Source organism: Leptosomus discolor, chromosome 7, assembly GCF_034619465.1.
Source record: "Leptosomus discolor isolate bLepDis1 chromosome 7, bLepDis1.hap2, whole genome shotgun sequence".
In the NCBI taxonomy this organism is placed as follows: Eukaryota; Metazoa; Chordata; class Aves; order Leptosomiformes; family Leptosomidae; genus Leptosomus; species Leptosomus discolor.
This window is the reverse complement of record NC_141397.1, coordinates 25,458,842-25,486,460: the sequence shown is the minus strand read 5'-3', so window position 1 is coordinate 25,486,460 and position 27,619 is coordinate 25,458,842. Positions and strand designations below refer to the sequence as shown.

Below are 27,619 nucleotides of genomic sequence, written 5' to 3'. Positions count from 1 at the left end.
TCCTCTCCCTCCCTCTTTTCACAGTACCTAGTGATGGAGCTGGAAAGCAGACCAGTGGAAGATAACTATACATATCTCCACCTGAAATCTAGTGCACAGTCAGGATTTGGCCATACAAAGGCTTCTGTTCCAAAGCCTTTTCTTCCCTTGGATCACATGTAGCTGAGGAAGACTTAATCAGAAGCTACAGGTGTAATTGACAGCATGATTTGCTCAGACTAGAGATGATTCAGTGCATCATTGCAAGTAACTGGGCAGTTATGCCAGTGTGGTGGAATCTGTTTTCAGGGGAGTTACTTTTACAGTTAGTCATAGAATCATAGATTCATAGAATGAGTTGGAAGGGACCTTAAAGATCATCTAGTTCCAACACCACTGCCATGGGCAGAGACATCTTCCACTAGACCAGGTTGCTCCAAGCCCCAACCTGGCCTTGAACACCACCAGGGAGGGGGCAGCCACAGCTTCTCTGGGCAACCTGTGCCAGTGTCTCACCACCCCCACAGTAAAGAGCTTCTTCCCAATACCTAATCTAACTCTATTCTCTTTCAGTTTGAAATCATTACCCCTCATCCTGTCACTGTGATCCCTGAAAAAAGAGTCCCTCTCCACCTTTCCTGCGGGCCCCCTTTAGGTCCTGGAAAGCCATTATAAGGTCTCCCCGGAGCCTTCTCTTCCGCAGGCTGAACAACCCCAACTCTGTCAGCCTGTCCTCATAGGGGAGGTGCTTCGGCCCCTGATCATCTTCATGGTAGTCACAATGTGTTGCTTCTTTTCAGAATTTTACCATCATTTTATAATAAAAGTATTTCAGTTTCTTTTCTACAGTGGTTTTGAAAATAAAAGATGGTAAAAATGGTAAATGTGGAAAAACATTAAAATGAAACCCACATGCAAGTTTTTGTAAATTACTTTTTTCCAGAAAGTTACTGATTTCAGTGAAATCACACAAGTTGGGTAGAAAATCATTTTTGTTTACTACTGTCATCTGCTCAAAGAGGCAATCTCAGCCTTCACTGTTACAGCCTGAGAGAATTTAGTACTTGACACATAGCAGTGCTGGCCTAAAGCACACCCACAAGTACACTTCCACATGGCATCAATTATTGTTTAAATGAATAAGAAAAACATCTGTCAAATGATTGTACAGAAGTTTCTGCAGCTCAGCAACGCAAAAAGAGAATTACCTGCCTGGGGGTCAACATGGGGAGTGAAAAAATACGAACATTAAGCTGAAAATTTACTGCATTTCTAAATATTTAGATCTTTAAGCCAAGAATATAAAAAAATCTGCTTTTTAAGATTTTGCCTATCAACAGGGATAATTCATAAACTGCCCATGGTTAGAAAGTATTCACATTATCTGTACACACTCTGGATTCAAGTAGGAACAAGCCTAGCCAAGCCAACTCAAGCCTAAGCTTTTCTCATGTACACATGGGGTTTGCACAAGCATGCCTACGTGGTTTGTTGTCCAAAAGCCTTAATTAACATTGACCATATGTCTAGGTTTAGCCTGTGCCCAGGGCTAAACGATTACAGTTGCTCTATCACTCAACAATCCTTCACTAGCCAGGCAGGGGAATCAGGAAAAAGGAGAGCAGACATGTGGCTGGAAGTAAGAACAGATTTTAATGAGGTAACATCAATAGAAACGGAGACATACAGGGTTATACTCAAACAGATTAATATCTAGTCATCACAACTGACCAGAGAGTAGTTCTCAGGAGAAGCCAGTGGAGGAGCAGGAGGAACCTCAGCGGGAACCCCACAGCAGTTCACCTTCCTCAGTAAACCTTTTATAATGACCACGACATTACGGTGTGGGCTACACCTGCAGCTAACTCAGGTCAGCTGCCCTGGCTGGCTTGAAACTGCTGATGGTCTGCCCAGCATGGCTGGGCTGTGATTCTGTCCTAGCCAAACCAGGACACCATAATTGTGTTAGCACTGTTAGAGATAACGAAACTCATAGGGGTAGCAATAGGTTTAGTAGCTACAACAGTCTGCCTTGTACAGTGATATAACTTGTAATAAAAGTCTGGCAAAATCCATCAGATAACCTTCCTTTTAGCAAAGTGATTTCCAGTGTAAAAGGAGCTGTTAGTAGGAAGTCACTGAAGGCAAGATTTGAAGGGGAGAAAAAAAAGTGTGTCGGAAAACACTGGCACATAGCTGGATCTCACTAACAGAGAGCTAGATCAATACACACATTCAGACTTAGGAGCTGTCATAGGCAAAAAATAGCTGAAATTGTGAACAGAAGTAGGTAAGTGTGAATGTGAATGGGTGAATGTCTGAAATTGAACACCTGAACTCTCAGACAGGGGCCTTGCAAGCTGCAACCAGTATGGGCTGCTTGGAAATTTTGGTAACACTTTGACTAAACAAGACTCATGCATCTCAAATCTGCCAATAAGTAAAAAGACAGGAAACTGACACACTGGTTAAGAGGCTGATCATACACTGTTCTTATGCACATACACTATTTAGACTGGAGGAACTGGGAGCTTCGTTTCCAGAAAGAAGATTTGGTGCCAAGGATGGGTTCCTGAAAGGAAGAAGTAGTCTTGGAAAGGAGCCCGGAAAGGAGTCCAGGAGGGAGCCCAGAAAGAAGGTGAAGATCCTGGCCTGGGGTGAGGTCTCGGAAATGAGGGAAGATCCTGGAGATGAGGAAGCCATGGACACCAATGCCAGGGGATGCCCAGGGACCTTGGCCAGTGGTGCCTGAGATGGGTAACTGCAAGCAGCATTACAGCAGGAACCAGCACAACTTTCTGCCCAGCCTTCCCACACCAGCAGTGACCTCCGTGCAGCGAAGGGGAGACCTAGGGAACGAAATGCTGGCAGGGAGGGAGGGAGTGAGCAAGTGTGAGAAGGAATGAGTAAAGCTGTAATGTCACTGATTCTTCAATAAAACCTGGCATCCAGATCCTCTCCACATTGGCATTTATGCTGACTCATACTTGACAAAAGCTCAGCATCGTTTTTGATTCTTTGTTTAGGAAACAGCCTAGATTTCCAGATGGGGCATTTTGAAAGACTGTCTGTGAGAGACTCACCCAAACCCCATCAACATCTTAAGTGCTGAATTTTCTATTGCTCTTCAGAAAAATATCTGTTTCAGCTAACAGAGTTTGTTGCCTTTGGAGAATACCACTAAGCAGTTCAGTCTGCCAGAGCGTGTCATCAGCTTGTTATGGAAAACAACTGTTCATCAGAGGCTATTGCTCATCTGCTGCTCTCCAAGAGAAACAATCCTGTGTCCTGCCTTCTGATGACATTTGAGACCCATCATACTCAGAGGCTGTTTATCCCATTGTGCTAGTTTTGGCTGGGATAGAGTTAATCTCCTTCACAGTAGCGAGTATTGGCTATGTTTTGGATTTGTGCTGAAAGCAGTGTTAACACAAGGTTGTTTGAGCTGTTGCTGAGCTGTGCTTGCACAGCGTCAAGGCCTTTTCTGATTCTCATAGAACTCCACCAGCAAGTAGGCTGGGGGTGCACAAGAAGTTGGGAGGGGACACGGCTGACCAAAGGGATAGGACATTCCACACCATATGATGTCATGCTCAGCAACACAACTAGGGGGAAGGTTGGTGCAGGGGGTTGCTGCTCAGGGACCAGCTGAACAAGTGGTCAGTTGGTGGTGAGAAATTGTTTTCATTTGTGCCATTTGTCTTTCTTGGGTTTTATTTCTCTCTCTTTGTTATTTTCCTTTTCATTACAATTTATTATTATTATTTATTACTTTTATTTTATTTCAGTTATTGAAGTGTTTTCATCTCAACCCACAAGTTTTCTCGTTTTTACCATTCTGATTCTCTCCCCCATCCCTCTCAAGGGGAGTGAGCGAGTGGCTGTGTAATGCTTAGTTCCTGGCTGGGGTTAAACCACAACACCCATCCAGAGGTTATTAATGGAAAATAGATTTCCATGCCTACCTGTGTTGAGTGACTACATCTAGCCAAACAGACCAAGCACCTTGGTGTAAACTCCATATTTGCTAGCTGTAGCAAATACTGCTAAACAGACAACATGTCACCTTGCCGCTGCAAAAAGACATGCAGATGAACCCCTGATGATGTCAATATGCTGTGCCTGGGCTTACAGAGCAAGGCAAAGTGGTGGAACAAAATGAGGCTGCACATAGTAGCCTCTCATTTCAAGCCCATTGATGATGGAGCTCTGTAAACAACAAGTTTACGAAAAAGAGCCCTGGGGCAGCACAGTCTGTCAAGAGAGTTTCATGTGCCACAGATCTTGGGATATGAACGATTGCTATGCTTCTGAGAGGTACAGCTAGAAAAATAGGCAATATTAGCAGTGCAAATATGACTTCCCTCATCAGTAGACCCAGTCCATATTCGAATGGATCTTCCTGTGCGTTAAATCTATAGCCTTTCTTTTGCGATTGCCGATGAAGGCAACCAGGAACTTACGAACTATGACTTTGTAGTTCATACTGGCTCAGGGATTATACCAGCCATACGCAATTTCCTCTCTTGGCTGGGAAAGGGGAATTATTGCGGGGACTGGGGGAAAGACATAGCCACCTTTTCTTTTTCTTTCTTGCCTCCAATACTTCCATTAAGCAGGAAATAATCTAGTCATCAAAACAAAGTATTCCAAGGTTTTCAGGATCATTACCTGCACGCTATAAAGGAAATGACAATGTAATCACCATTTTCAACTGCAGAGCTTGTCTTCAGAATTAGAAGTCAGGGAGGGGATCCATGTGAGTGCAGGATCCTTCAGTATGTGAGATAAACTTATGTCAAAGAGGGAAAAAGTTATAGGTTGTGCATACCTGGAAAACCAAAATTTAGGCAGTTTAGAGAAGGTAACTGCTGAAGTTGCATTTACTTGCATTCATATTAGCAAAGCAGAAAGAGTGTTCAATGCTCCATGTGAGCTACAAGGATCATTGCGCTCTGAGACATCCTTCTATATTAAGTACAGCAACAAGCAACTGTGGGCAGGCATTTTACTCTACATGATGGCAGTGCTCTCTTTCTTACAAAAGCATTTTTGCCAATTTTATGGCTTCTGCAACTCATAGTAAGGTGAAGCTCCTAATAATTTCCCTTCTAGATGATGCTTTTGTCAGCTACGTGGCAATGTAATTATCCACATAACTGATATTCTTGTAGACAAAGACTCTAAGTAGAAAAATAATGTTTTCACTAGAAGGTCAGCTTCAAAGAAGATGCATTTAATTTGCTTCTCTGAAAACACTTGATGTCTTACATGAGTTCAGGAAAAGTGCATAGCAGGACATGAAAAAAGAAATCTTGTATTCTGCTTCATCCCTAGGTCTTTAACAAACCTTAAGCTTAGGTTTGTTATGTTCTTTACTAGGGCTGATCTCAGGAGCAATGGCCACTACTTAGTAGAGTGTTTAGTGTTTTTCAGTGTAGTTTTTGGTCAAAAATCATCTTGGCTAACACCATGTTAAAACACTGATTGTAGATGTGCTGGAAATTTTTATTGTTTTCCATCTAAATAAGCAGAAAAGTCTCTTTTCACTGAGGATTATTGCAGTTCCATATTAATAGCAATTTCCCCAAAATTACAGTAAGCTTGAAAATTATCTGGTAACAAATGTGAAACATGCTTGATGCTGTTCAAGGACAAATTAGAATTTAAAATATATTTCCACCCTCTTTTCTCAGCTAAGCAGTTCCTGATTATCCAATTTACTGATAACATTCTTGCCTCATCTCAGGGGAGGAAGCCCTCCCAGAGGATAAACAGACTAAATATTTGCTTTTCAGTATTTGCTTTAAAGTATGCCTACCTCTTTATTGCCAAAGAAAAGTATTAATTTAGTGCAGGGATACTGTCTGGCCCTCCGTAGATATTTTACAAATGTGGGGCTGTATGAATTGGATACTTTTTGTCACTCTTATTAAAAGTAAGAGATGTACCGATGGAGCACACCTATACAGTGTATACCATATGTGTTTCCACCTCTTTCCATCCATTCATCCCCACTTTATGCATTTTAATAGACAAACTATTTACTTTCTAGAAATTTTGCAGAGTCCAGATGATGTTATCTATACCTGACTAGTCTATAACTAACAGTTAACTGCATACTGTACAGTTTGACTAATGTAGTACTTCATATTTCCAGAAGGCTTTTGTTTAGCTCTTCTTACAGGGCTCTTCTCAAAAGCGGGAAGGTCTGTGCTTATGGAGATTTATTAACTCAAGAACAAAATCATAGAAGAAGCCAGGTTTAATTTCAGGCTAACAGATATGTTAAAACTGTTATTTTGCATCAATTTTTTGCAAATGTGTGTTAAAACCCCCAATTTTATTTTTCCCTAAATCCTAGCACAGCAGGTCAGGGAGGACTGCAGTAATTCTCATTCACACCGATTCTCAAAAGGGCTAGAAAATTTAGGTGCCCAGAGCCATTCAGCATCAATTAGAGCAAGAACCTGTCTCCTACATCCAGGAGTGGATTTACTGGAGGGAAGGAGGAGGGAGAGACAAGGACTTTAGGCCACTTAATAACATATGAGCTGGCACCTGGTACCAGTCAGTGACAAGGTTACACAACTGCCCCTTTTCCCCACAGTCAAGAGCAAAGGAGGCTGGATTCAGCTGCTTTTGAAAACCTCTTTCCACAGGGAAACTCTTTGCCATTTTGCATTAATAATAAACAACGCACACACACACACACTATTTTATATGGTAATAGTTTGTCATCTAGAAGATAAATCTGGGAAAGCTCAGCTGTGACTGCTCAAATCCATTGGAGAGGTGGACACGAATCCGCCTCCACAAGCTGCTCCAGGGTGATCTCTTCCTCACTGGCAGCTCTTCACCTTTCTCTACAGGGAACAACTCCCATGCTGATGCAGTAGCAGCATAAACATCTTTCCCCACGGTCATCTGGGCTGGGAGATGCTAGGGATACTGGCAAGAGTGGAGGGCCCGGTGAACACTGAATGAGTAACTTTTTTTTTGCTTCATCCTACAAGAAAAGCCTCAGTAAATAAAAGTGTATTTTTAATATCTTTTTTTAAGTGCTCTGGAGGAGTCCTCCAAACGACCATAGCCTTGGAAACACAGCTTCAGTTACAGTCCTGCTTCCAAGGAGTACTTCTACTTTGTCTAGCTGCCAAGCAGTGGTGATCAACCCGTGCCTGTTTATCGCATCCTTGTCTACCTGAATAAAGGCAGGCTTGAATCAAATCAGAATGCCTACATAATGGAGTTGAGGCAATAAGCTTAAAAAAAGTCAGGAATATTCTTTGTGAGAGAGCTGATCAGACTGGAGGCAGAAAGCACTGTGTCATAGTTCCTGTGAAATTTTCCTATATTCAATAAATGTCCACATAAATTACAGTTATATAAACACTTCCTCAGACTATGAGTTTTTCCATTACTTATTAGTTGCAGTTACTGATAGACTAAGAGGAGAGGTTCAGATGTAGATATAACAAGAATGGTAGACCACAGCTCCAATCTATCTCTTTCTTTCTTTTGTTCCTGCATTTGAAAAGCTGGGCCAATTTATCAACTTTGAACCTCGCCTTATGAAGGATGTTGCGTTACAGCTTTGGGGATAAAAGCGGTTGGAAGTTATAGTATCCACAGCAGCAGAGTGAAATAAAGAAATACAGGATGCTTTTAAAAGATGTGTCCAGAAAGAATTATTCATGGAACTTTGTTGGTTGTTTGAAACTCCAGGATGACTGGCTAAACCAGAACAGACAGTGGTAGGAGTGGCTCAATACCGAAGGGACAGCACAGTTTCACCACTTAAGCACTGTTGATTAGCAGACTGGAAGTAAACTGTGCTAGAGGTTTATTATTGGTTTAATCTTTTAGCTTGATTGTTTGTTTTCTACAGGTTTCTCTGAGTGGAACCTAGTTAGTTCCTTGAGGTACTAAGTTATTTACCTCCAGAGCTGCAAACGTCTGGAGAATCTGTACCCGAAACAGAAACTTTCTGTTTCCCTGAGACCACCTATAAATGCATGTATCTCAGGTACCTAAGCCAGCAATGGCATGTTCCAGAAGGATCTGGTTTTGACTGTTATTGGACACTGCAGACCACAATTTCGTTTGGTCTTTCCAAAAGTTCGTGGCCCTCTAGCATGTCTTTCCAGGCAAAGACACCTAACAGGTATGTCAATAAAACAGGTGGTTGGTCAAAATTCTGTGTTGGAGTTAAGGTTAAACGTGGAATGAAACTGCAAAATACACTTTTGAAACACAAAGAAACATACAGAGATGCTGTTATAAATGAGCAGCTATTTCTTTAAAATGCAGCTTTAAAGGATTGACTTTAAAGTCAGCTATTTTTAAAAGCAAAGTGGCTTTCTTTGTTGCCGTACTACTTATATTTGACCTAGATGGGAACACATTAATTGCATGTAATATGCTTGGAATGTGTGGAAAATAACATTTTTTCCATGTGAGTCAGCACAGGAAATGAACTGCAAATGAGTAAAATGTTGAGAAGTCTACAGACGCAGGTTTTTTTTTAAAATACGAAAAGTTTTTCAAGAGTAGAATACTGACATGATGTTTTCTTCAAGAGTAAAGTATTGCAGAGACTGAAGAAGAGCAAGAACTTGCTTCTGATCAGCATAGTTTGAGACTGTAATCTGATGCAACATTAATTTAATAGTTTCTATCTTTGCTGGTGCTAGGTAGTTTTGCCTCCCCTTATTGGACATTGCCAAAGCTTACCTCATTCTTGCCAACCACAGAAAATGGTAAATGACAAGAAGCAAACTCAGAAGTGTTCTGACTTGATTTTCTTTTCACAGTGATGTAAAATAAATAAACCAACATCTTCTAAATAATTATTTAGTGATACATACCACGAGATACTTTGATTTTCAAAGTTCTCCCTTGCTGGGGTTAGATATTTGAATAGTAATGAATACTACTAGTAAGACGAATGGGTTTCTAAGAGTCGTGCTGTGAGAGGATGTTCATGAGTGGATATATTTAGGGAAATATGTAACCCATCATGGAGCTGAAACCTCATCTTAAACTAACCAATGCATGGAGCTCACAGCAGCGGAACAGTGAGCAGCAGAAAGGAGTACAGAGTCTGCTCCAACATACTATTGATTTGCTCTGAAATTACATGAATTATTACTGCTTACTTCAGTATTAGAACTGATGATTTTATTGGAGTATTTGATGTTGCAAGAAGGCCCCATTAAGGTAAAATGATTCCTCCATGCAGTCCTCAGAGTTCCCTTGAGTCTGAAATTCAGTCCCTTATTTCATCTGGCAGAAAACTACTGCTTCTGTATCAAATTTTCCTTCTGTTTACGAAGGTGGAACTCTAGCCCCAGTCTATTACCAGTTAGTAGGAGCACTTCGACTGCTGTCTTTAATGTGAGATATGAAGCATACTATTAATACTGGTTTTCCTTTTTTGAAACCTAACCTAAAAGAAAATGCAAATTTTCTTTTGAATATATTGCATGGCAGTGTTGGATGCACAAAAAGCATTTGAATGAGTAAATTTGCATTATATTGATCCTAGCAAACATCTTCCTCTGAAAGCTGAATCCAGTTACATGTATTTGGCCTTTATCTTATGACTATACTTCTGTCAAATGAACAGGCACGCGTGCTGTATCCCAAAGGCAACCATTGGCTCATAGTGCCAGAAAATCAAGGAGAGATGATGCATGTTTTTTTTTCTAGGAAGATAATGTTTCATGTTGCTTTGCCTTAATTTTGTTCTGAAAGGAGAAGCACAGGGAGCCTGCTGCCTCTGCTCTGAGTGTCCTGTTCACTCTGAAGCTACAGACAGATTCTGCCATGCTCATGAGATTGAAGCCTGTACTGCACGTGCGTGCTATGCACAGTTCATCATGCTGTCATATACCAAACAGAGCTGCTTAGTTCATAGATCAGAGAACCATTTAAGGTGAACCTTGAATCATTCTTGGTGGCAAAGTTGAAACCATCTAAAGTCAAGCTGGGATTTTCCTGGACTCTTTCCCCCAGTCTTCAAAACATGTATCTGTCTTTGCCTTTATTCTCATCAATAAGGAATTTAAAGCCATAGACTCTTAAATGTCATTGCCCACGAAAAATGCAAACAGAGAGAACGAATAGGCTCCATGTTGCAAGTGTAAATTCAGAGACACAGAATTGTATTTTTTTCAGCCTGCCTTTGGGAGCACTGACATGATTTCCTGAGAAGCTGTCTGCTTCGCTTCACCATCACTATGACCAACAATTGTACATCTTATATGAATTAATTGAGCTGCAAACAGTAACATCCTGATCTCCCATGCTACTTAAAATACAATATAGAGAAACCAGACATGACTGCAGTAAGGATCAGAGAGAGAGAATTGCAGGAATAGAGTAGACGTCTGCCTATGAGAATCAGGGCATCTAGACTCTAAGGCATTATAAGGTAAAACTCTTACATCTTTTCTGCCATACCTCCAAGCAGAGATAAGCTGGAGGAGGTCAGAGCAATTCACCTGACTCAGCCTGCTGCCAGACAAAATAGGTTACATCAGCTTCTTCAGCAATTATGAAAGGCTTCTTTCTCTAACGAAGTGGCTGAGATACAAAAGGGAAAAGGGAAGCCCTCAAAGGATAGAAAAGAACAGAAGAAGTCCAGAAGGCAGGTGGGGTTAAAGCTGGTGTTTTGAAGCTTATAGCTATGCTTCAGGACTTTCCTATCCCAGGTGGGACACAGATTGCCCAACAAAGGAGAAGGGCACGGGTATTTATGAACTGGAGTTACTCCCTACAAAGTTTACTGCCAGTAATAATCTGTCTTGAGCAGCAGTGTTTTGAAACAGTGTTGCTGAGTTGTGCAGATTTGTGATGACATTAATCTCCATACAACTCCATGAGAAGCTGCCAGAAATGTGAAGGACTTACATTTGCAGTATATATTTGTGAAACTAAGCTTTGATAGAACGTCCATCCACATTACAGAAGGAGACAAGTTCTGGGTCTGCTTCCATACACAAAGTTATTCCAACTAACCTGTCTTCCAGACTTTCTTTCAGTCTCTGGACTATGAACTTGCCTGAGACCTATGCTTTACTACTCCTCTCTTTGACTTGTTTTAACAGCTAAAGTAGAAAAAACCTTAAAAGACTGGAAAATGACACCAAAAATCTGAGATCAAAACTCTTGTTTCGCTGGATTCAGTAGACCTGTGGTGCAGAGAGAATGAAATCAGGCCTCATGTCTTTAATTCTTTAATTTATGGAAGCAGGATTGCCTTGCATCACATTTAATGTTCTGCAGACAGCTGCCTTTTCCACAGAACATGAGTTCCACACACAAGTGGGGAACACTGAGCACCCTTATGTGGAAAAAAAGGCACCATTGTCTGAAAAAGGTTGAGCAATCCTATCAGCATTTTTCAAGAACTTAGCATACTGTTACCTGAAAGGCAGTGACTTGATGCCAAGGGACATGAGTTTCTTATAGTAAGCTAGAGAGACAATAGTTTGTACTCAAAGACCTGCATTACTTCTACATGAAGCTAAAACAGTGTCTTACTCCTTGTCCTGTCTAAAAACCTGGAAATTGTGTCGCTCGCTTTCACACTGGTATGCTGCCACCGAATTCATTCCTGATCTCCTGTCCTGGGACAACTAGATGATAAGTAGCGAAAAGACCAATTCATGCACGTAACAAGCTAGCCTCAATGATGTTAATTTCTAGGACCAGACTTCTGAATACAACTCCTGCAGCTTCCTACAGAGGTGACCATGCATGTTCTATACCTGCAGCGATGTGCCACCACTTCTTTCCTGATCTCCCCTTGTACATAGATAATCTGCAGCATGAAGGCTGGCTTTTTAGGCCTTCACACTGCACTGAAAATTGTCTTACAAACAGGACTCAGCGTGGAGTTATTCTTTGCACAATGAAGAGAATAATAAATTGTTAGCTCTGTCTTCTATTTCTGTCAGTCAGTCAGTCAGTCCCATGGACAGTTTCTGAGAGAAGACAGGGCGATCTTTCAAAGTCATAAAGTTTGTGTGAGGTTTTGTGAGTAGCTGGGATCAGGTAGAAGAATCCCAAGAAAGTCTGTAGTGTAAATTCAGCTATTTGTTCTGTTGACCTGGCGTCCCAAAGCATGTGTCCTAGACAGCCAACACACACACACACAAGCAGCTCTAGGCCTACTACCCAGCAGATGTTACTTCTTGCCCATTTGTCACTTAAGAGAGATGTGAGGCAGCTAGAGGAGGTGGGCATGGTCACCACAGTGAATGGGAACTGGGGCCACTGCAAGGTGTGGGGGCAGACACAAAGAACAAGGGAGTTAAAATTACTGCTGTGGAAAAGAGTAAGGATAGCAGACACAAATTTGCAAGATAGATTCTGCTGTTTCTAGTGTAGCATACAACAGAGTTTGTGCTTGGTGCTCAATATAACCTGAACAAGAGAGGAGTTGGACTCTAGTTGAAACCCTCACCTGTAATTTGTGATAACGATATGTGTCTGTAAGGCAAGAGATCTGTAAGGCACGAGATCTGTCAACAAACATAGAACTTGTACTAGCCTGTGACAGCTGTGACCTAAGTCCACATCCCTTTTGCATGAATATTTTCAAGTAGACCACTGGGCTCATGTAAGTTATTGAAAAGTCATCCTGCAAATTCTATCATGGACGCCCATGCAGATTAAAAAAATAATTTTCTTACCAACAATCATGTGGTTGCAGACATCGCAGAAGGTGGGTTTTTTGAAGATATGCTCCTGGAAGATGTGAGCCTTGTTGTTTTCTGACAGCTGCTGGGCTCTGGTGGGGGAGGATGCCTGGCTGTCTGAGCTGGGGAGCTGCCCGGTGCTTGTGCTGACTTCAGGCATCAAGTCTACTTGCAGTTTCACGTCACTATTAGTCCTCTGGAAGAAATTGTCTGCACTTTTACTCCGCAAGCTTTTGGTCTTGAAGGAGAGTGATCGTTTCAGTTTCTGCAGCTGTAACAAAAAAAGCCAGTTACAATTACTGCCTTTTCCTCTTCAACATCAAGGCAGGGCTCCTGGTTTTGGGGTGTGCTGTTGCCGAGTGAACCTGGGAGCCACTGGCAAACCTTGAACCACCTGAACAATAAAATTTACTTTAGAATTTAACCACCAGTTTCACAGCAAAGAAAACAGATCCCAGTCAGAAAATAAACTACTCTACATATGCTTTCTGATAGACAATAAACTTGATAGCCCTAAGGAATGCTTCTGTTGGTCTTTTCTTTCAGGTATGACAGCAAAGAGTTACTGCAGAGAGTAGCACGCACTGGATAATGTATCCTTTGTATTCACACATGAGAGAACTTAGAGTATTTTTCATCCTCACATGGTCCTTAAGCAGCCTGTAAAGCCATTTCACGAACAGCTGTTAAATGGCAGCACATGAACAGCGAATTCAGTAATTATATTTTATATACTTAAATTTCTTGAATTTAGCAGAAACAGAAATTATATACAGTTTTGACTGAGAACAACTTGTTTTCTTTCATTTTTTTAAAGGAAAGAAGGCTAAGGAGCAGAAACAATATAATTTACCAGCTAATTAATAGTTAATGCATGAATTAATTAATACTAGTTAACACACATTCACATATATTCTCATCTAGTGTATTGTCAGACTATTAAGCACCACAGTAAGGCATTATTTACTTAAATTTATTAACTCAAACTCTTTACCTGGAAGCTGTCTCATACCTTATGAGAGCTCCTCTCACCCTTCACCCCCTGAATTTTATATAAGGCTGAGAAGCGCGCTAGGTGAGGTGCAGAAGCCATCAGGATATCAGCTACACAAATTTCTGGGTTTGTCAACTCCAACGGCCCACAGGGAGAGCCCAAGTAAAAGGAAAGCCAGCTCTGTGTCCACTTCATTTTTGCGTCCACTTCATCACTTCAATCACTGCTGCAATTCTCTGGGTGAACGTGATATAACAACTGAGATTTTCCATGCTGCTCAGACTGTCCGTGGTAACCAGCAGGAATGGTTTATATTAGAAACTGTTTATGTTAGAAGCAATGATGATTTGGAATCATAATTCATGCAAATATAAAGGGAGGGAGTCCACATACTTTCCCAAAAAAGCATGGCACTGGTCTGTCACACTGACTTAGTGGCCTCAGAGCACTTGCTTTCCGTAGATTCTGTTTCTGTTCCATCTATTTTTTTATGATGCAGCCGAAAGCATGCTGTCAGAGAAGAACCCCAAGACATTCCGGGGGAAGCCTCTCTTCCACGTTCAGACACAAGCAGCTTGTTCTTGGAGAAGGGAGGCACTCTTGCTCTCTTCCCCACATTCCATGATAAACTCCCTGAGTCCCATAAACAGGCAAAGAGCTGTCATTCCCTCTGGTTAACAGTGCTTGTGTTTGCTACATGGAAGCAAACTGCATTCGGCTCTCCTTTTTTCTCCACAGTGACTTTGGAAGTAGCGGGGGATCAGAGCCAGGGGCCCATCTCACATGCACCACTCTCACCCACAATCCTCTCTGGGTTCACAGAAGGAGCCCTGGATCCAAATGAAGGAAATACTCACCTGTTTGCAAGAAACACTCAGTCTCTAGGGGAATGTGTAAATAAGAGCAATTAAGTCATTAAATGCCAGCTACGAGGTAAAAGCAGTTTCTGGTTTCTGAAGCTCTTTCAGCTGAAGTGTAAGTCATGGACTAGCTGAGCCCAAAACTGACTGTACAACTGCACAAGCAAAACATTAGCTCTTCCCTCTTCTGCTTGGATGTTAAGTCACTGGCTCCTGAAATCATTGAGGTTCCTCAGTACTGAGATTAATTCATCTCCCCAATGACAGCCAGGAACTCAGTAATAATTCACCTCCTTTCTCCTGAAATGCTTCTCATTGAAGTCAGACCTAATTAGTGGAGCAAAACACAGAGAATTACAACACCACAAGGTGACTGAAATGGCATTCATTATTGATTTGCCATTCATTTCTACAGTGCCACATGAAGTTAATTAAATCTCAAAATGCTGCTTCTGCTGCAGAAAGAAGACTAAGCTGTGCAATACACTATTTGTTTTATCACGAAACAACTGTCCTGCAAGTTTGGACAATATATGCAGCATATTTTAAGGAGTTCTGCATTTACTCTCCTTATCCTGTTCTCCTGTGCACAGTTGTTTGCCAGCCAAGGGATGTACCAGCAGACTTTCCTCCCACAGGCAGAAAAGTCGACAAGCTTTCTTTTCCAAAGAAGGGTAGTCCAGCATTCAAGCTATGCATAGCAAAACAAATGCATACACACTAAGGTGAGCAAGTAACCATGCATACTCCGTGCTTCTCCAACCACAATGTTCAAAGCAGGACATATACTCAAGAACAAGTTGACCAAGTTACATTGACAGATTTGGCAGGCATCTCTGCACAAGCTAATAGTCCTCTCTGAGATTCCCTGAGCACTGTCCTGAGTCCCTGTGGATAAATAATGTTCAGACAAGGTGGGCAACCTTGTCATTACCCAAAGGTGGATTTCATACTCATTTGCATTCAGACTGGAAGACACTTACGTGTTTGGCTTGCATTGTGTACCTAAAACATCAACAGAAATGCAGCTATTATATCCCAAATAGGTTATATGTGTACAGAAGTGACTATGCAAAAATGCAGAACAGAGGCAACGTTTATCATTTTGCAGAGCTAATTGTATACTTTGCTCAGTACTGTTAAAAAGCACTTCCCAGACCAGAGTGTTTTACACCCATCTTGCATAAGTGAGAGCAGACAGGGCAATAAAAGATTGGCATGAGATTTTAAAACCCAATCCAACTTTCCTTTCTTATACTAGGCCCACGAGAGAATTTGAAATAGGGTACTGGTATGTGATGGTTTACTGAGGGAAAATTGGCCCAAGCAAGGGCAGGTTGTTGTACAGATAGCATAAAATGTAAAACCATAAAAGCGTAAGTGGTTATTATCCTGCAGCCAAGTAAGCATCACTTCCCTTACTTAAATATCACTATCTCCTTATTTTGAAGTTTGCTATGGCCTAGTCCTGCTCTTTTACTGGAAGATTTCAAATGCAATTAAATACAGGCATGTAATATAAGCCTGATTTTGATCTTTCATATACTGATTTAATGCACTTGTGATGCCACTGGCTCATAACAGAGCTGCTATAGCATTCATCTGAGGCAGAAATCAGCTCTTTCAATAGAGAGGAAAATATGCAAATTTCACTATTTATAATTTCTTTCTGCAGACTGACTGAGTCCAAAGTTAAATCTTAGGAAGAAACACTACCAAACTTTGGAAAAACCTGCAACTAGGGTTGTTCTGCACTCAGTACTTACTTCAACACTTCGGTGAGAAAACATGTATTGGCACAGAAAAAAAACCCAACTAAACCAAGCACAAGAAAACTTTAACAAACGTATTTGAGATAAATCTCCTAAGCCTTTCACATTTTCTCTTCTGCAAGAAAATTACAGGAAAGCTACAAATTAGCTTTCATTCAAATAAAATAAAAATAAAATTCCCACAAGCATGAGAGTTTTTCTAGACTCGAGATAGCATCATGAGGCTTCAGAACATTGACACTTCAGAAGCATGAACCTTTGATATCAAACCCAGGATGTTCTTGTGGTTTGAAATTAGAGTCAGGGAAAAAGTTTGTTTCTGGTTAAAAGCATTTTATCAGTGACACAGACTCTCAGTGACTGCACATACTAACCCCACATGCAAGGTAGAGATAAGTGCAATAGCTCAAACTCAGGGTTTGATTAACCTTTTTTTTTCAGTATCTTCCAACACAATCCCTATCTTCCTCTTAGTTACTGAATGTTCAAGCTTCAAGGGATCAGGAAGCTGTGACGAGCCACAGCTTATCAGCACCTCCTCCGCTCCTAATTCCCCTATAGTACAACTCTTTAGATGCTATAACCAGCAAAAGGACAGCTATGTTAACACCTGGTGATAACTAGGTGCTGCTGCTTTTGATGTGAATAGGAATTACACCTGCCCTCACTAAGACTTTGTTTTACTTCAGCATTGGAAGCACACAAACCTTTTCTACAATTTTGGTTTAAGAACTTCCCGTGGAAGTTGGGAAAATATCAGTGATTTGAGCTGTTTTATAATCCCTAGCCTTGCAATTACAAAAGATAATAATCCACCCTGCAAATAGTAATTTATTCAGGCTCCTAACTGCTGCCTGATACCTAAAAACTGTTTTTCCCTTGCCTCTCCAGCTTGTCTACATTAGCAGTCAGTGTGGCTCAGTAGGAGTAGATCTGGAGAATGAAACAGGGGCTGTTGAGGACCCTACATACACACTGTACGCATTTCAGGGCACAGAGTACTCTGCACCAGACCTGTCTGTTAGTTCTGGTGTACGTTAGGTGCACACCTGGAGCACAAGCAAACTTCCAAGTGATAGAGCCTGTGCCCACACCACAACAAGGACCAAAGTGATCAGCAACAACTGGGAGATTTGCTTTGAAACCATGTTCCCAAATCAAACTAAAATGCTGATAGGTGTCCCCTATGCCACCACCATTTCTTTAGCACAACTTTTTCCTCACACCTTCTCACCTTTGAAAGCTCAGAGAAAGCCTGGCTCCCTCCACATCATACACACAAATACTTCATTCCCCTTCCTGAGGCTCCCTCCTTAGTGATCTCAGAGTGAATGGTGGTTACTAGGAGAACAAACATTTACATTACATTACATTACATTACATTATATTATATTATATTATATTATATTATATTATATTATATTATGTTTGCTTGGGCCATCAGGTTTGGCATTCAGAGCAACCCTCACGTAGTCCACCCACATCAGCTTATTTTCCAACAGGTTTGGTCTTGTCCCCCTCTCAGCCACTGCTAACCATCCTTGCCAGCAGCAGAGGCTCCTGTGCAGTGTAGGCCAAGAGGGAGACTATTTTCATGCATTTCCACTCTTAACCATCTTCCAGGAGAAATGAACAAATGAATCAGCCTTATCAACTGTATTTACTGACAAACCATATAACCAAGCCCTCATTTTCAGACATCAGTTGTCTGCTGTATTGCCACTGTGCTAGCAATAAAAAAAGATATTGCTTGCTCTTCTCTATACCTTTCTTTACACTAGCGTTAACAATATCATTAGATGGATTACAAGTAATATAGGGTATTAACAGAGTTGGAATGAGCCATCAAGCTAGTCTGATTCTTGCAGTTCTTATAAAATGCATCAATTTTGTTTAGCTATGCAGGCTAAAAATGCTCTGTAAGCAGATTTCACTCTGCTGTGAGATAAACATCCACCTTCTGCAAGGAACCATTTCTTCTACCTTTCAGCTTCTTAGGGCAAGTTTCCAAATTATTTGACTCTCACTTTGTTATAAAAGAAGGACTTAAATGCATAGGCCCAGATGACGTTTTGTAGATTCACTAGAGAGCGTGTCAGGTACATGGGATATTACCAAAAAGTACTTAGATGAAAAGACTTTCAAATAAGGGAAAGAACAAAAGTTGTGATGAATGGCATCTACTCTACTGACTACAGGACATTTTCTGGGTCAAGAAGCATTCAATTTGTATTAGCAACCCTCAGAACATACTTCAGATGTTAACTACATTCGTTGAAGGACTGGATGTTACCAGGGTGTAAGCAAGCCTGGCGGCATTGCTGGGCTTCAGCTAGCTGCGCTGATTAAGAGCAAACAAAGAACCAGTTCAAACAGAAGTGCTTACTTTTTGTGAGCATGAAAGCTAATTATTTTCTCCTTAAAATTGAGGGATACAAAAATAAGTGATTTTTGAGCACAGACAAGGACGGGGTTTTTTCTGGATTTTATTTGAAAATGCACTGCCTTGGCATTTTAATGAGCAAAAATAAGATTATGACATGCCCAAAGCCAGTATGCAATTTCATAAATAATACGTGTGTTTGCCTGCTGATTAAAGAAGTACCATGTCTTATAGCATTAACAAGATAAAAGGATATTTCAAACACTTAAGGGGTTGTTATTGTTTATTGTCAGAGCACCCATGATAAAATTTGTGAGCAAAACTGATTCCTTTTCTACTTTCTTCTTTCTAAATAATAAGTAGTACAAATGCTCTACTAGTACAAATTGAATTAGCTAAACTGACTTGAATTGTAGCTGATTTATAGAGTCTGAGAATCTGGCCCTATCATGTATTTGTGTCTGCCTTAGCCAGCTCTCTTGGAAGCTGTATCCTTTAATCCACTACAGACAAAGAGGGAGTGTTCATTATTGCAGTATTTGCTACGTGTTATATTTGTGTATTTTCCCAAACAGATTGCATAGCTGACATTAGAACAAATATGTTTGTTATTGTTGTAAAAAAAATAAATCAAACTCTCTGCTTGAATACTGTATTGGACTAGTCAAAGGGGAGACATTTCCCATAATACCTAACAATAACATTGTTAGTGATTAATTTGGTACCTCCAACTACTCTGGTTGGTTCTTGCTGCTCTGGTCATCATCCTCAGATTCTCCTCCCTGCCCTATACTGGTTTTGAAACCCACTCACTGATCCTCAAACCTATTTAGGATATAAACCTCTGCAGGCAGGGCTCTTTCTCTGATTTTGTTTCACATGCAGAGCCCTAACTACAATGAAATACTCTGATTGGCATGCCAGAGCACAACAGCAAAAATCCCTGAAAGAGCCTCGGTGTTTGAAAGCATGAAATCTGAAGGGATGCCCAGTTGTCACTGCTCCCACAAATGTCACTGTGAATCACACGTTCTCAGCCCTCTCCTGATGTACTACATCCTTGGCAGCTGTGTGTTTGCACCTCTAATTGGCAGAACTCTAAATTATCAAGAGGTACAATCTGCATGCATAGCCAAACAGTGTGTTTGCTTAGCAGACCTGTTCATTCTGTACGACCCTCACGCTTCGTTTAAACCAAGCTGAAAAATTCATCTAGTTCTCAACAATTGCTCCTGCAGTTGGTTTGAAATGATCCTACAGTTTTGGGTGCGTCGTCTTCTAATGTTGCAAGGAACCAGGATTAGCAAAAATGTGAAATAAAGTGCTGAAAATTTTAAGGCCTGAAAACACGGGAAAGTCTCCCTTGTGCTCCAAATTCCTTTTTATATCTTCAAAATTCAGCACAAGATGTGACAGTACAAAGTAATGCAATCCAGGGAGTAATAGATTTGAAAAAACACAATTTATTAACTATAGCAATTGCGATCAAATTTCAGGGAAAACCTTTTTGTCTCCATTATGCTCAAAACTGTCTACTTAGTCTTAAGGCACAAAAAGAGTAAATTCTGTTTTAGGCACTGTGCAATTGTGACTTACCCTGAGCTCGTACTACCTTCCCTCACAAATATATTTTCCTATTAACTTCAAAAGACTCACAGCCATTTAAACAGTTTAAACCAGCTTATAAATAGAAACATGCAAAATAAATACAATGACACTTGTATGTGTGCCAAATCCAGAAAATTTTAAGACTCCTCTATCAAAACCTAAGTAAAATCCCCCTGATACATTTAATAAATTTATTTATTTTGCCAAAACTCTCAAATTTTTTATGATTTTTGCGGTTGTGCTTTTGAACACCCCTATTTTGATGTATTCCTATGTTTTCTTTTAATCAAACTATATTAGGAAGAGTAACCTAGAAAGAAAAAAGTGCATATTGCATTTCTCTTCCTGAGAGATCCAGTCTCTATTAGTACTTCTTCAAAACTCTTAACAGGTTTGATTCAAGTTTAGTTTGGGAAAAATGATTATTACGTCACTCAACCATGGTTTGTGTTCAGCCCGCTTCTAGCAGAGAGGTAAAACAGCAAATCTTTCCCAAATCTGCAGCGTTTCAAGCTGACAACTCACAAGATCTTTCAGAGAAGCTTTACTGTAGCTTTCTGAAGTTTATCATCCAATTAATGAAAATCAGATTAACAGTGCCAAAGTAAATTCTGCTAGATCCATTGTGTTGAGTGAGCTCAATGAACATCAATGCTTCCTCCTTTGTGAACAAGTGCATAAATCAAAACACTTTACAAATCAAACGAAGCAACACTTCAGCCAAGACCAAAGCCTATTGCTTGTTTTATATTGGGGTTGGAAAACCTTTTGCCCCTTTCATCTCCTCTCCTAGCCTCACCTAGCAAAAGAAGATCTGCTCCTTTCAGGAGCAGAGGGAAAGACTACAAATCCTGTATTTGTATCCAGGATTATATTCTCCTTGCTCCTAAAAAGCTGTTCCAACATGAGTGGCACCAGCCGCTGGAGATCTTTTATAATTCAGGTTATGAAAGGTGGCTGGTGGAATAACCATCTGAAAACCCCTGTGTGGCTCCCATCTCTCTTTCATGGTCTTGGCAATTGAATTGTCTCCAGTCTTTCCTCCTGAAACCAATGGGAAAGATCATGAAGAAAGCAAGAGATGGTTAGGAACAGTCCTTCCATTTTTTAAAAATCCCCCTGTACTTTCAGTTTCAAGACAGGTACGTATTTACATCTTGTTTTGTGCTTTGCATTTCACCTCAGGCATCTGGTTGCTAAGCAGCCGGTCATCTCCATACTTTGTCCCCACTAGGATGAGGCACACTTGTGGCTACCTCTTGCCATGGAAGAAATTTGGACTGTTATCTCTGAGGTCCCTTTTTTTTTTCCTGCCTTGTTTTGATAGCTCTTTTCCATTTCAGCTTCTGGATGGAACCATGATTTCCCTTTGATAACTCCCAATTTAGTCATTTACTAATCTTTGCTGTCGTGGAAGTGGCACAATGAAATTTGGAGATTAAAAGGCTGGATTTCAGAATAATGTAAATCCAGGCAGCCCTGCTAAGGTGAAGGAAGCTACACTAATATCTACCTGCTCTGAGTTGTCAATAATAATAATAATAGGGCCTTTTACATCTTTTCCTTCTATGAATAATCTGCAGTGAATCATAAAGTGGTTTGGGTTGGAAGGGACCTTAATGATCATCTAGTTCCAACCCTCATGGACGCCTTCCACTAGATCAGGTTGTTCAAAGGGAGGGGGCAGCCACAGCTTCTCTGGACAACCTATGCCAGTGTCTTACCACCCCCACAGTAAAGAGCTTCTTCCTGATATCTAATCTAATCTAAATCTCCCCTCTTTCAGTTTGAAACTATTATCGCTTGTCCTATCACTCCACTCCCTGGTAAAGAGTCTCTCCCCACCTTTCCTGCAGGCCCCCTTTAGATACTGGGAGACTGCTATAAAATCTCCCCAGAGTCTTCTCTTCTCCAGGCTGAACAACCCCAACTCCGTCAGCCTGTCCTCACAGGGGAGGTGCTGCAGTCCCCTGAGAATCTTTGTGGCTCTCCTCTGCACCCGCTTGAGCAGGTCCATGTCTTTCTTATGCTGGGGGCCCCAGAGCTGAATGCAGTGCTCCAGGTGGAGTCTCACAAGAGCAGAGTAGAAGGGGAGAATCACCTCCCTTGACCTGCTGGCCACACTTCTCTTGACGCAGCCCAGGATGCGGTTGGCTTTCTGGGCTGTGAGTGCACATTGCTGGCTCATAGTCAGTTTTTCATCGATCAACACCCCAAGTCCTTCTCTGCAGCGCTGCTCTCAATCCACTCATCACCCAGCCCATGTTTGTGCTTAGGTTTGCCCTGACCCAGGTGCAGGACCTTGCACTTGGCCTTGTTGAACTTCATGAGGTTTGCACGAGCCCACCTCTCCAGCCTGTCCAGGTCCCTCTGAATGGCATCCCTTCCCTCCAGCGTGTCAACTGCATCACACAGCTTGGTGTTGCTGGCAAACGTGTTGAGGGTGTGCTCAATCCCACTGTCCATATTGCTGACAAAGATGTTAAATAGCTCCAGTCACAATACTGACCCTTGAGGAACACAACTCCTTACCGGTCTTCGTTCGGACATCGAGCCATTGACTGCAACTCTTTGAGTGCAACCATCCATCCAGTTCCTTATCCGTGGAGTGGTCCATCCATCTAATCCATGTGTCTCCAGTTTAGAGACAAAGATGTTAGGCAGAACAATGCTGAATGCTTTGCACAAGTCCTGGTTCACAACATCAGTTGCTCTTCTCTCATCCACCATCGCTGTAACCCCGTCATACAAAGCCACTAAATTTGTCAGGCATGATTTGCCCTTAGTGAAGCCATATTGGCTGTCACCAATCACATCCTTACTTTTCTACGTGCCCCAGCATAGTTTCCATCTGGCTCTATGATCTTGCCAGACACAGAGGTGAGACTGACCGGTCTTTAGTTCCCCAGGTCTTCCTTTTTTCCCTTTTTAAAAATGGGGGTTATGTTTCCCCTTTTCCAGTCAGTGGAACTTCACTGGACTGCCACAACTTCTCAAATATGATGGACAGTGGCTTGGCAAATTCATCTGACAGTTCCCTCAGGACCAGCAGATGCATCTCATCAGGTCCCACAAACTGTGATTGTGAATGTGATGGCGAATGTAAGATTAATCATCTTCGTATCTCGTGTCTGCTATCTATAAAATGTGCATCATTATTTTTCCACTATTGATCTCATGACAAATTAAAGCTCAATACAACTACCTTGGACCTTTAAAAAAAAATAGAACAGTGTTCTGCTAAAAAGTGCTGGTTTACCTATAGCAATTGTTTCCACTAATTTTACCCATTTGTTTTTCCTCTTTTTTTTTTTTAAAAAAAAAACCCAAAACAGGGCTATTTTATAATACTTTAAATGGTGTAGTATATCTCTTGAAGCACATATGGAAATACAACCGGCAGGGAGGCTGACACTAACTGAGCACAAATTAATATCAGCACCAGATCCCACATACTGTATAATCACATTTGTACCATCTTAAAACAAAAAGAAGACCGAGATCTACTGGGAGTTGTTATAGTTAATGTTCTGTCAGTGTTTCCACTCCTACTTCTGGGGTTCCAAACTTATGCTGTTAAAATTGCTTTGCAATGAAAACATGTAAGTGCTCAGCTCTACAACAAAGTTATTGTCACTGGGCCAAATCCTAAGGCCTTTACTTACTGCTAACTCCTGCTGACTTTAGCGAGCATGTTTCCTGACTAAAGGCTTGGGGTTTGGCTGGGTTGGGTTATTTTGTTTTGAAATTAAACTTTTTTTTTTTTTTTTAAACTGTTTTACACTGTGCGTTAAAACCAAAAGATTTCTGCATGCAGCATGAAAAAATACCTGGCCACATTTGGTATCCTCTTATCTGGCTGACTTTGTTCAACCCTTCTCAAATCCCTCTTTTTTTAAACCATCTCTGCCAACCTCTGCTCCTTCATATCAAATATAGATAGATCCAGGGGGACACCTATAGTTCTTGCTTGTTTTGTCTTTCCTAGAGACTTGGTTCAAATTCATACTTTGTGCAAATTAATTCTGCCCAAATTTCTTGCTTAGCTACTGTGCTTTAACTCTGAAATGATGCTACCTCATTTTCCTATCAAAGGAAGAACCAGAAACCCAATGCCAGAATTTGGGCACTATACAGCCTATTTGCTTTAAAAAAAGCCCCTAAACATAGATATCTTGCCTTATTTGATCCCACAGGTTTCTACACTCCCTTCTTTACTGCCTGTTCGCAGACAGAGATTCAGATCCAAATTTTACAACTTGTTTCCATCTTTCAATTTTAAACTCTTCTCAGTGGGAGATATGGTAGGAACTTATGACTTACAGAATATTAGCAGCATTTGTTCATTGACTTCCAATTTTTCTTTTTCACAGTTCCCTTCCCCTTCTTGTGCATATTTTTTTTGCAATCTGGTAGTAAATTTACTGCCTTCCACCTTCTTTTTATCCCTCCCAAAGACCGACTCTGGCCCATCCTGTGAACACTGCTTCTTGCCAGCCACTCTGGAGGCCAGGGCATGCGGCTGCCCTGGCACTGCCTGTTCTGACACCACAAGTCCAACAGGACCTCCCTGGTCCTGGTGTGGAGCCACATTGCTGCGCTGGCACCACTCTGGCCTGAAGCCTTTGATCCGAGGGAAGAGCTGACAGCAAGGTCAAGCAAAGCTAACTAATTCCTCTGGACTTCTCCAGGGTTTACCTGGGTACCCACCGAGTTTCCTTCAACTTTCTGTCAAGTTCTAAAGTCCTACAGCAGCTATCACATATATATCAAATGCTGTGCCAATTAAAATTTTTTCCTACCTCGGTAATATCTTCCTTTTTGTTCATTCTGCATCCAGTTATCTTACTGTCCACTGTGGCAGAGATGTGTTTAGTTCCAGGTCTAGTCCAGCTCTGGCACAGTTTTCGTTACAGCTCTTCTCAAAGTCTGACTTATGGCATACATTTATCCCTTTCAACACATCTACTTTAGTAATTTTCTAATTTTCAAAAAGTACTTCAAATAATTTTGGGGAAAATTGCACCTGTAGTACCAGTTTCCAAGGAACTTGTATTAGTATAGAAAGTTTCCATCTCAGTCTGTCTTTTGTCTTCTTGTTATTACATGTGTTAGTTATGCCCATCAAACACTCCATTCCGTGTCCTACATAAAGAATAGGCTAACTCTCCACATGAAGAATCTGTTTAACTTGGTGATGATATTTGTCATATATATGACATACAGTTACTTGGCCCTTTATGGAGACGTTTGAAGGCCTAAATGCTGCTTCAAGAAAGTGACAATGTAAATACATATATTTGGAGATGCTAATTGGCGAGAGTTGTTGTTTATGAGATATATCATATATCTTTGACTCCTTTTGCCTCAGGCTAATCTATTTCCTTTTTATTTTTTCCTAAGCCTCCAAGCTGCTGAGCATCTTTAGCCAGCTATTGTTTCAAGATCCACCCTGCAAAACAAAAACATTTTATTTTTATCCTCACTAGCTGCCTAACTTTCCTCCTCAAATTACCTCTATCAAAGTTTCAAGATTAAAATGACTGTCTGAATTGCAAAAATGTATTTTTATACTGAGATAGCTAGCTTCATGTAAAAAGAGAGTTACATGCAGAATACCACAAACAGTAAGGTAGAGAATTTGAGTACAACTCTTTCTCAAGACAATTTTTTCCTGAATATTAAAAGAGGTTTTTTTAAGTCCCTCAGAATCCTCTCAAGTTAAACTGTTGCTAATGAAATCCTGCACACAAACATCTAATAATAACAATAAAAAAAAAGCTTGTAACACTGTCATGAGGTTGTGCTCACCTCAATGAAGCATATCCAAACTTTATTCTTTTTGCTGTTGAGAGACAAAAAACTGTTGGTATTGACATAAGATATCAAAAGATTTAATAGGACTGACTTCAACAGGAATAGCACATTGCACAGGACTCTGGCAGGGAGGAAAGCCAGGCAACAGAAGGAAGAGAAAAGAAAAGTCAGGTTAGGAGAGAGAGAGTTTTAAAGAATATGAATATGAATCCTGTGTAAGAGGGGGAATTTCCATGAAGTGTCTCGCTTTATGTAGTCTATTCTACTGGCACATTAGGTACAATTCTTGGTATAAACAGAGCAGCACTGACTTATCAGGAGTGTGTCATACTACAGCAGAAAGCAGAGCTACTGACCATTGTTGAACTGAAGAGCTAGAACAGTGCTAACTTCTGAGATTTATATCTGTTTTATCCTATCGGTTGGGGTTTTTTTTATATGCAGTGGCAGCAACATGTACAACTCTACTGGAGGGATGATAACCCATGGAAAGGAGATTTTTTTTTTTTTTTCTGGAACTCAGCAGCTGATAGTAAAGACCAAATGATGTTACCCCTGTTGCTACTTCAGGAATATTGTATTTATTGCACTGTGTTCCCAACAGCGCCAGAAAAAATAGATTAGCTTTCTCATCTTGTTTAAAAAAGCTCTGGCTTTTTTTGACCGGACTGAATGGCTACTTCTTATGGCCATCATCTAGTCATAGCTGAGTTCTCCTCAGAGGCAAATCACATTGTTAAGATTTTTGTTCTAAGGCTTGGCTATCATTTTTTGAACATTTGTGAAATGCTTTTAATTAATCTGCATTCTAGCAGGATTCAAGTAGGTCTGTTACAGCTGTTGACATTCATTTTAGCTTTGATAATCTCTAAGGAATCATTTGTCCAGAGCATTTTTCTTGGATACCAGGCAGAAACTTCTGAAAAAGCCAGTGCTGTTGAAGCACAGAATTGCAGTCCAGGGAAATCTGTGTGAGCCTAAGCTGCTGGGGAGGCAGGAGCTCAAAACCCTCCACTGGCAGTGCAGTTGAAAAGGGATCTCCTGAGTTGCATTAGTCTTCAACTACCTACCCAGAAAGGAAGAGACTAAGAAGACAGGGGAGACTAAGAGGAGGGCTTAATTTCTTCTGTGTAAGGAATGTTTTTTTATTACCTCATCACCTAGGTTTTATGTATTTACGTATAGTTTCCTGCACATACATATAAAGAAACAGGAGTTACACCAAGAGATAAATAGGTATCCATACGCAAGGAACAGGCCATGTAATACCAGGCAACACAAGCAAACTAGAATACAACTTAAAGCATTTCTTTGTGAATAAAGTAAGTGTGGCTCGGGTATTGGTGAAAGGGAAAGTGCAAACTAAGGTTTGCTTTTTCCCAAGTGTACTTATGGCATGAGTGCCAGCATCCATGCAGTGTTTACAAAAGGTCCCTCCCCTTAACAGGAGAACCACCATCCATTTTCTTAACAGGAATCTTTAAACTTGGCTGAGC

At 40.9% G+C, this 27,619-nt stretch overlaps 1 protein-coding gene across 2 annotated transcripts in view; it reads right to left on the bottom strand.

Annotated features, from left to right (window-relative positions):
• STAC (SH3 and cysteine rich domain) overlaps nucleotides 1-27,619 on the bottom strand; it is a 73,657-nt gene that overhangs the window by 35,141 nt on the left and 10,897 nt on the right. For both annotated transcript variants that reach the window (XM_086468243.1, XM_086468244.1), the window contains exon 2: nucleotides 12,684-12,960. In XM_086468243.1, coding sequence (XP_086324369.1) covers nucleotides 12,684-12,960 — 277 coding nt within the window. The remainder of the gene's footprint in view (nucleotides 1-12,683; nucleotides 12,961-27,619) is intronic.